This window comes from Acinonyx jubatus, chromosome C1 (assembly GCF_027475565.1).
Source record: "Acinonyx jubatus isolate Ajub_Pintada_27869175 chromosome C1, VMU_Ajub_asm_v1.0, whole genome shotgun sequence".
NCBI lineage: Eukaryota > Metazoa > Chordata > Mammalia > Carnivora > Felidae > Acinonyx > Acinonyx jubatus.
In genome coordinates, this window is record NC_069381.1 from 39350682 (window position 1) to 39361061 (window position 10380).

At 42.0% G+C, this 10380-nt stretch overlaps 1 protein-coding gene across 6 annotated transcripts in view; it reads right to left on the bottom strand.

Annotated features, from left to right (window-relative positions):
• LOC106973620 (BEN domain-containing protein 5) overlaps positions 1–4948 on the bottom strand; it is a 1423832-nt gene extending 1418884 nt beyond the window's left edge. For 3 of the 6 annotated variants that reach the window (XM_027059241.2, XM_027059240.2, XM_027059242.2), the window contains exon 1: positions 4306–4948. In XM_027059241.2, the coding sequence (XP_026915042.1) occupies positions 4306–4339 (34 nt within the window). In that variant the 5' untranslated portion in view covers positions 4340–4948. The remainder of the gene's footprint in view (positions 1–4305) is intronic. The other 3 variants (XM_053213936.1, XM_053213942.1, XM_053213938.1) reach the window with 3 other exon arrangements.
• Between the last annotated feature and the right edge of the window lie 5432 nt (positions 4949–10380).

A 10380-nucleotide genomic window follows, 5' to 3' on the forward strand; every position in this document is an offset into this window, starting at 1 on the left:
ACATTCTTGTCCTCATTTTAAAGTACAATGTTTTAGGGACACCAGGGTGGCTCAGTCAGTTAAGCTTCTGACTTCAGCTCAGGTCACAGTCTCATGGTTTGTGAGTTCAAGCCCCACATCTGGCAGTCTGTTATCAGTACAGAGCCTGCTTCAGATCCTCTGTCCCCCTCTTTCTCTGCCCCTTCCCCGCTTCTTTTCCTCTCTCTCTCTCCTCTCAAGAATAAACATACATACATACATACATACATACATACATACATACAATACAATACAATACAATACAATATTTTAAAGAAACTTCCTTTTGCAAATCTGACCTTCTAACAGAGCTATCTGTATGCTTGGAAAAAAACTTACCCTTCACTCCAAGAAATCCCTCAAAATCCACCTCATATAGAGACCTATTCCATGTCATTTTAGTACAAATAACAATTCCACATTCGCCTAAACTTGGTGTCTGTCTTTCTTCAAACGGTAAATAAATTATACCAATGGGAAAAAAATGGAGGAAAAAAAGAATGTCTTAAATTCATCACTGTGTGTTTAAATCTTGCTGAATTTTTTACATTCAAGCTTCAGGGGAACTAAGAAAATTTCATTTATTGTGCACTTCAGATATATTATCTCTAGAATTCACAACTATCCTGCAAATATCATCCCCATTTTATGATGAGGGAACTTTAGATCAGAAAATTTGAGCCCATGGTCCTCATCTAATAGATTACAGAAACAGACTTTAGACAAAGATCTGAATTCCAGTTCTTTCCATGTCACCTTGCTAACATATGCTTACCTTACAATAACATTTCTTGTAGGGCAGGAATTTTCATCATGGCTATTATTGCTTCACTATGTAGAATATTGCAATACAAAGAGAAAGCCAAATAATGAATCTGTATAATGTTAAAATAATCCCCAAACAGGGGTGCCTGGTTGGCTCAGTTGGTTAAGCATCTGACTTTGGTTCAGGTCATGGTCCCCTGGTTCTTGGGTTCATGCCCCACACAGGGATCCGCACTGGTGGTGCGGAGCCTGCTTGGGATTCTCTCTCTCTTTCTCTCTCCCTCCCTCTCTCTCTCCCTCTCTCTCTCTCTCTGTTCCTTCTCCACATGTGTGCTCTCTCTCTCAAAATAAGTAAACTTAAAAAAAAAAGCCCCAAACACCTATAGTCTTACACTTATTTGCAGATCTTGAGCAAGTTGCTTAACTTGTCTGTGCCAAAATTTCTTCAAACAGTAGAGTTAATACCTTAGAAAGTGGTTATGATGCTGACATAGATTAAAATATATAAAGCTCTTAGCACAGTATCTGGCACATAATAAACACTCTAGAAATGTTAGCTATTGCTACTGAGATGAAAAATCATCAGACGGACATGTTTTGAACCAAGTGATTCCAGTCAGCAATAGCTGGACACCTAATCCAAAAACAATCAATCCTACACTGGCTTGAAATCTATGACATGATCTGGTGAAAATATGATGTATTCCAATTAGTCTCTCTCTCTTGGGAATCTGAATTAAGAAATAAAGACTAAGCCCATTAATAGTAATTCAGAACTTAAATGGTTTGGCTCCTACCTTCATCAATTTTCTCTCATTAATGTTATCAACAATGCTAAATCTGTTGCTAAATCTAGTTTTTCAGTCTTCATTTATATATCATTTGGCAGCATTTGATCTGTTCAAGACCATTCTCCTCATTCTCTTTGGAAAGCACTGAAATATTGCAGCTATTCAACACTTAATCCCAAGCCTCTACTCCCCTCACCCCACTGTCCCCTCTATGCAATTTCATCCACACTTTTGACTTCACTATCTTTCATGTTAGCTCCAACTTTTCTTACACATTCAACTGCCTTGTCAATCTCTCACTTCTCTGGATGGCTCAAAGATAAAAGATAACTCCGACTCCATATGTCCAAAACCAAACTCATGATCTTCCCTCTCAAACACAGCCAAGACCCCTTCCAGTGTTCCTTATCTCCATAATGGCACCACCAACTATCCAGATTCACGAATTAGAAAATTAGAAGCATGACCTGATACCTCCTTTTCCTTCATCCCCATCTTTCACTAAATCCTATTAATTTTACCTCTTAAATATTTCTCAATTCCTTCTCTCCATCTCCACTGCTACCTTCTAACAGGTCTACCTATACCCATTCTTGTATCTTCTGTACTTCCCATACTGTAGCCAGTTATATTTTTCATGATTATAATCATGTCATGCTCCTACTTAAGAGCCCTCAGTGGCTTCCTACTATTTGGTGAAAATACATATCATAGTATTCAAGAACTCCAAGATCTGTTTCAGCTTCTTTCCCCCTCCTATTGCCCTATATGCAGCCATATTTGTCTTTTTTCAGTTCCTTAAACACAATACATTATGTTTCCTGCTACCTTAGGATCTTTGCACATTGTTTCCCTCTGCCTGGACCACTCCTTGTCCTTCTCTTTGCTTAATCAATCCTTATTGTATCTCGTCTAAAAATATCACTTCCTCAGAGAAAGTTTCTTGAACCACTAGACTTTATCAGATCATTGTTATTTATTCAACAAATATTTAAGAATAACCTTCTCTTCACTTAATCAATCCTTATTGTATCTCATCTAAAAATATCACTTCCTCAGAGAAAGTTTCTTGAACCACTAGACTTTATCAGATCATTCAGTTATTTATTCAACAAATATTTAAGAATAACCTACTGTACACCATGTATGGCTCTAGACATGTGGGATTGTTAAACATAACAAAACCTTTGCCTTCATGGAGCCTACATTCTAATGGAAGAAAACAGGCAATAACTAATAAAAGTAATATGTAGACTATATAATATATGTAAAGCTAGTAAATCGGGGGGGGGGGAGGGGGTGTGAGGGGGCAGGGAAGAAAAAAAAAAAAAGAACAAGTTAAGAGAATCACAGGCAGAGAGTTTCCAGTGCCTAAGTTGGTATCTAACATATAGTTGGCACTCAATAAATATTTGTTGAGCAGATGAATGAATAAAGGAATGAGCATGTTCAAGTCACAAGGAAGCTTAAACTGTAAAAAGAATAGAGGAACTACTTGATGGACGAAGCAAAGAGAAACCATGCAGGACTTGAGAGAGAATAGTCTCTTGAACCATTCACTCTCAATGGCTTCATTCAGCTTCCAGTTCAGTTACTACAAGGTCTTAGTATAACCACTATCCATACCCTTCCCCAGTGTCAAGGGCTGGATAATTTAAGTGGGTCACTCTTGAAACCAAAATACCTAATCAGGACACATATACAAGATTTGTATACCACTTCCATCACTCACCACCACACTTATCCCTAAAGCCACTGCTTTACTACACACACAGGTATCACTTGTCTTAAAGCCTCAGTTCTTCGGTCCCCAGCCCCTTTCAGGTGCAAACTCCTTCCCATACACACAAGACTGAAAACCCTTGCTCTTTCCTATGACCGTGTGAGACACTTAGGTCACTACTCTCCAAGACCAGTCAAACCCACAACTGGGGTCCCCTCAGGGATAGACACCTGGGTCTCCCCTTCCCAGCAGTCTCCTGCACCTTAAAGACTATCTTCTCCCCACAAATATATGGACATGCACACCTTTGTGATTCTAAATGACCTTCAAGATCACTGATCCCACATATACTCAAACTCAGGCTCCAGCATTCTTTGGTAAGGTTCTGAAAGACTGGGGCTCTGAGTGCCCCCGCAAGCCTCTTGTCTTTATCAGAACCTACGAAAGGATTTGTATACTTTCTCGATGGCCAGGGGTGACCCTAAGGCACTGTACTTCCCCCAAACACAAATATTCAGTGTATACCCCCTTTCCATGGCACTGCCTGATATTACAGTAACACTCCTCTCCCATATACCTGCCTCCTCAGAATAAGAGACTCCATCAAACCATGCCCGTTCAGGGAGCCCTCCCATGTTCCCACAAAACTATGTACCCCCGTCCATGACTCAGCCCTACTCCCATGATCAGCCCCATCACACGCGCCCCTAAGGATTGGAGTCCTATATCTTCCCTGGAGCCCCAGCCCCTTCTGGGCCCATGCTCACTCAGGAGTGTGCACACTCCCGCATACATTCCTGCGCCTCCTCCGGGACTCCGAGGTCCCTGCCCGCCATTCAGAGCGGTGAGCACCTCCCTTGACCCCTGACCCCGAGGTCACAGCCCCACCGCGCAAACACACAGGGGTGCCTCCTCAAGAGAAGGGCCATGCCCAAGTCCCCTCTCCCCTCAGACCCAGGACCGCCGTGCTGCTTCAGCGCTTCCCCCAGAACGACCGCCCCCACAGACCTGCCTCAGGCGCCGTCTGGCTCCGCTCCGCCATTTTTTGTTGTCCCTCGCCTCTAAGCCCACGCGAAAATCGCGGGGCAGTGGGGAGCGGGCGACCGGATCCTCGGGCTGACAGAGCTCCCTCAGGAAGACGCGGCACGACGGTTGCTAGGGCAACGGGCGGCCCGCGTGCCGGCGACCGGCGCGTGGCGGGGGGGCGGGAAGGCGGGCTGGGAGGGAGGGAGCGTGCGTCCGAGGCCCCGCCCCCGTGGCTCCAGCCCTCTCCGGTCCAGGCGCCGGCGGGGCTGGGAGTCCGCGGCGCTTCTCGGTTTCCCACTGAGCCACCGCGTTCTGGCAACTGAGCATGCTCAGCCGCTTCTGGGGAGCCAGGACCCGGTCGCCAGGGATGGCGCTCTTCTGCCGCTGAGGGGTTCTTCCTGCTGACCACAGACGTGGATCGACTGGCTTTTCTGTGTTTGAAGCTCAGTTTGGGACTTGAGACACAGATTTCTTGATTTCCCAACGCATCTCCTCCTGGCGTGCCTGGCCCTGGTCGAGGTGCTGGGTAACTTATGTCTTCAACTGAAATGCACCGAGAATCAATAATTCTGTGCCCACCCACACCAAACTCGAAGAGGCCCAAAGAGGTCGGGCTCCTTGCCCCTCTACAACCGCACCAGCCCCTAACCCTAGACTTTTGCTGCTGTATTTCTCAGTATACTTAGGATGCCTTTTCCCATCTCTCCGTGGTGAATCACCACTATCTTCTAAGACCAAGCTAAACATTACCCTTTTCTGAGCTGCTTTGTCCTCCCACTCCGCCGTGTATACCTGGGCTAACGCTGACAATGCTTTATGCATTATTTACTTCTATCTTCCTCACTTAAGGGTAGGGTGAGCTCCCTGATGCCAGGGGTCCGTCTTTTCATCTAGCTATACTCCATAACACAGTATAGTGCTTGACACAAGATAAGTGTTCAGTAAAAGTAAATATTTGTGAAATGAAAAATGAATCCTAAGTTCACTCTGGCACATCCTACCAGTTTTATTGAACACTTAATTTTTTAACAACTACCATTCTAGACCTCTTCTCTTCAAAAGTCTCACAGAGAAAGGAAGAGATAATGGTTTTACATACCTCATAGAGACACCACCTCCAGCCTGGACTTCAACTTATTCTAGGATGTTAGCCCACCAGATAGTGGACACTCAATACATATTCTTAACAAAAGGATGTAGTCAGAGAAACAAAAAGAGAGAGAAAATGGCTTTGGTAGAGGTTAACTAGTGTTTGAAGTGCTACAGAATCACAGAGATAACTCTAAATTAGGAGGTGGCAGGAGTAAAACAATGAAAATCCTAAAGAGGAGTGAGTCTTGAAGAATGAATAATTGTCAGCCGGGCAAAGTAAGGAAGACTGTGCCAAGCAGAGAGAGCAGCATGAGCAAAACAGGGCATAGGGAACAGCAGTGAAACTATAAGAAGTCCAGTATGCTAGAGCACAAAACTCATAGGGCAAAACATTATCTCTAAAGAAACTCCTGTATAGGTAAGTAGCGTCTTTAGTTGGGTTCCCCAAAAGCAGAGTCTGAGGCCAGGATTTGGGTGCTGGTAATTTGTTTGGGAAGTAAGCTCCAGAAACAGATGTGAGGGGGAGAGAATGAAAGAGGGGAAAGCGGAAAAGCCAAGAAAAATGTGTGATATTGAGCTGATTGCTTTAGTAGACAACTGGGCTTAAGCTCACTGGAGACCCTCTGAAAACCATGTAGAAGGTGCCTCAGCATTGCACCACCAAAGAACAAAGAGACTGGGTCATTTACCTCTTAATTTCCATCTCCATTATTTGAGGGTTATCTCAATACCCCAGCTTGAACTCTTTAACATTTCCTGGTTATGCTTGCCCAGGGCTAAGCAGTCTTCTAGGATTTGAAAGAAAGCCTTGAGGCAGAAAAGCAAGAGGGACCAGAAAGCATTTGAGCTAGCAACAGGCATAGAAATACACTGAAATCAGGAATAAGGTTTGGGCACCACAAGAACTTCTACAAAAAGTTACATAAAAATACTCATCAGAAATATCCCTCCATATTTGAGTAGTTTAAAAATTCACAAGCCATGTCAACACAACTATCAAGATGAAAACACACAAGCTTTCACACATCACTGGTAAAGGCTGTGAGGGCTGTAGGAATTTCAGTGTGGGAAGGGTCACTGAGGGCTGAAGAGGACAAATGAGCTTCATTAAGTATAAGAAGATGGAAAAAAGGAGTTTGAGGACCCAGGTTCTACTCAAACTCTTGGACAAATCACTTAAAGAGGCGTTGAGCCTCAGTTTCCTTTCCCAACAAACCCAAACAACAGTGCTGCCTACCACAAAGAGTGCTCTAAGTCACAAATAATGAGACAGGTTAAAATGCATTTTATAAGTATAATTATGGTAAATAAAGAACCTGGCATGTTTTAGAACAATTGACATTAACATACCTTGATTCCATTTCTGAGCCAGGTCTTGTGCAGATGCTAGTGTTAACCTTAAAAAATAAAACTGCCAGAGGCGCCTGGGGGGCTCAATTGGTTAAGCCTCTGACTTCAGCTCAGGTCATGATCTCAAGCCTCAAGTAGTGTCGAGCTCTGTGCTGACAGCTCAGAGCCTGGATCTTGCCTCAGATTCTGTGTCTCCCTCTCCCTGCCCCTCCCCTGTTCATGCTTGCTCTCTCGCTCTCTCTCTCTATCTCTCTCTCTCTCTCTCTCTCTCACACACACACACACACAAATAAACATTAAAAAATTTTCTGAAAAAACAAATAAAACTGCCAGCTGTTTTACCAATAAAAACACATTTATCTGGGAATTGACAATTGCAGTCTGAGACAAGCAAACTGTGGCAAAACCACAGGCAAGGCCCCCAGCAAACGAGAGATCCACTCTCTCATAGAGAAAAGGGGGAAAGTTAGAAAGGCTGTTATAAAGTCCACTGGAGTAAACTAGGAGTCTAAAGTATACTGGCTTCTCATTGAGTATGTCGTGACTGTTTTTCATTGACTGTGTTGTGACTGTTTCTCATTGTTCCTCACTTCCAGTGGGTCTGCAAGTGACCAGGAGTGCTGGACTTGAGAGCTCCCTCTGCCCACCTCCTGACTCCTTTCTAAATGAGCTTTCCTTTTATTACTTTTCACACCGAAAATAAAGAAATGAATATAGCATTGTCTGTGGTTTCTAGAAGCCACAACCCAAAAGGGAAAGGAGATTTAATCCATAATTCTAACCCAGCATGATCAGTGTTCTGATAGAAGAAAGCATGGGAGGCTATGGGAGCCCAGAGGGAGGCACACAACCCATCCTGGGATAGAGGTGATAGGCTAAGGGATATTTAGGGGAAACTTCCTGGAGGAGAGTGTCTGATTTAACTCTTCAAGGGCAAGTAGGAATAAGCTGGGCAAAGAAAACAGTGGTACAAGGGGAAAGGGTAGCTGGGGCAACAGGAATAGCATGGGCAAAGCAAAGGACAGTGTGTCTGGGATGCACAGCAAGGCAGGAGTGGCTGCATCAATAGGTAAGGACAGATTCTGGAGAACTCATATATGGGGGGACTTGATCCTGACAGTGATAAAAACCCACTGAGGAATACTTAAGCAGGTCAGACACCTGGTCAGCTCCTCTGGTTGCTGTGTAGAGTATAGATTTGAGCCAGGAAAAAAAAGATTTGAACAGTGCAATTCTATACAAATGTGTTTGTTGACATTTCAAATTACCATTTGATGAGACCCTTTTATGTACAACATACACTTGCCCTGTTCAATTTAAATTTTAAGTAAATTTAAATATCAGTTATTTAGTCAGACTAGCCACATTTTAAGTGCTCAGTAGCCACCCTATATTGGACAGCATATATATACAACATGCAGAAAGTTTTGTCCCACAGCATTGAAAGACAAATTACAACTGGGCAGAAGAAATAAAATGCCTGGGAAAATTCAGGACTTAAAAAGACCAGGTTCAGGGTACCTGGGTGTTTCAGTTGGTTAAGTGTCTAACTCTTGATTTCAGCTCAAGTCATGCATGATCTCACATTTCAAGAGATCAAGCACCAGGTCAGGCTCTGTGCTGACAGCATGGAGCCCGCTTGGGATTCTCTCTCTCTCTCTTTCTCTCTCTCTCTCTCTCTCTCTCAAATAAATAAATAAACTTAAAAAAAAAAAAGACCAGTTTCAGTTCTGCTGTATGTCAGCTCCTCCTCAGGAAGCTGGGCAGGAAGCTTCACACCTGCTGAAGTCCTCAGAAACTTCTTTCTGGTATATATAGCACAGCATGAGGAGTGGGGTAGAAATGCCCCCCTCATGGACTCCTGGGAGCTGTTTTTCCCATGCTATCATTCAGAGTGTACCCAGGAAGTCTGCCTTCCCTAGAGATTTCCTGGGGTTTCTTATCTCCACAGACAGCCACTACCCACCCACCATAGAGCCAGGGTGACTTCCTTCTAAAAAAATATTCCCTATAGGATTCACTCACTCCCTCTGTAAACATTTATTAAAATGATGCCTTCCATGTGCCTGTCACTGAGTTAGATACAGTATGGAAAGAGAAATATTCAAATTATAATCACATTTCTCACATGTGCCAACTCATTTAAATCTCAAAGTAACACTGTAAAATTAGTATTAATGTCATCATCCTGTACAGAAGATGAAATTGAGATTCAGAGAGTTTAAGTCACACAGTCAGATAGCAGTAGCCCCAGGGAAGACTGGAATGGTGCTATGTTCTCTCAAGTAATTTCATATCAAAAATCCCATGCTTTTGATGTTTACAAACTAATTGGAAAGAAAAGATGAACACACACAAATCCAATTTACAATTTCCAAACAATGTAGTAAGAGCAGTGATACAAGTATGCTCAGAAAAGTGTAGAAGCAACAAAGAGGGATGCCCTTGGTGGATATCATGGAAGGTATTCTGGAGGAAATGACCCTGGAGCTGAGTATTAAGGATGAGGGGGGTCAGCTAAATGAACTATAGGGTGGGAAGAAGAGACATGAAAATATTTTTAAATTCAACCTGTCATTTGCATTTCTACTGTTTGTTGCTGTTTTGTCTTTCTAGAAATGTTATCATTCTTTTCTTATCTTCTAAGTTTTGTTTAAGAAAACAACTACTCTGTGCCAAGGCTATAAAAGAATTATTTGAGGATTTCTTCTTAACCTGGATAAACTATTTAAATGTTGAAATGTGACTAAACTTTACAGAAAGGAAAATATTCTGATGTTGAAAGAAAGGGAAAATTCAAAGGTGTGAAGTCATTTGTCCTTGCAGTTTCCTTGGCCCAGAATGCTCTTTTTTCAGAATATCTGCGTGACTGACTCTCATTTCGTTCAGATCTCATCTCAAATGTTACATTATTGGAGAAGTCTTCCCTGACAACACTATTTAAAATGCACTGCTTATAAGAGACTCTTAAAAACTGAGAACAAACTGAGGGTTGATGGGGGGTGGGAGGGAGGGGAGGGTGGGTGATGGCTATTGAGGAGGGCACCTTTTGGGATGAGCACTGGGTATTGTATGGAAACCAATTTGAAAATAAATTTCATGACTAAAAAAAAAATAAAAATAAACAGATGTATTATCCTTCCCTGTAAAATAAATAAATAAATAAATAAATAAATAAATAAATAAATAAATAAAATGCATTTCTTAGACGTTTCATAGTTTTTATAGTATTACAAGTGGTATCTCAGGTACTATAATTGTTTTCTATGTGCTTTGCTCATGTAGACAAGTGCTATTGATTCTGTAAGTTAATGCTATAATTGTAAAATTCTGTGAATGCTCATATTATGTCTAATAGTTTCTTGACTTTCAGATTTATATTAACCTATAAGAACAATCAATAGCAAAATAGCAGTTGTCTTTTCCCTTCCCATTATTTAATATATTTATTTTTCCTTTATTATTGCTTTAGCCAGAGCCTCTAGTATTGTGTTAAAAAGTAGTTTATAGTTGGGATTCTTGTATTTTCATGATATTAAAATACTGCATCTAAATTTTTTCCATTAAATGTAAACTTCGACATAAAGTCTAAGACATGTTGAGGAAGTTTACAAA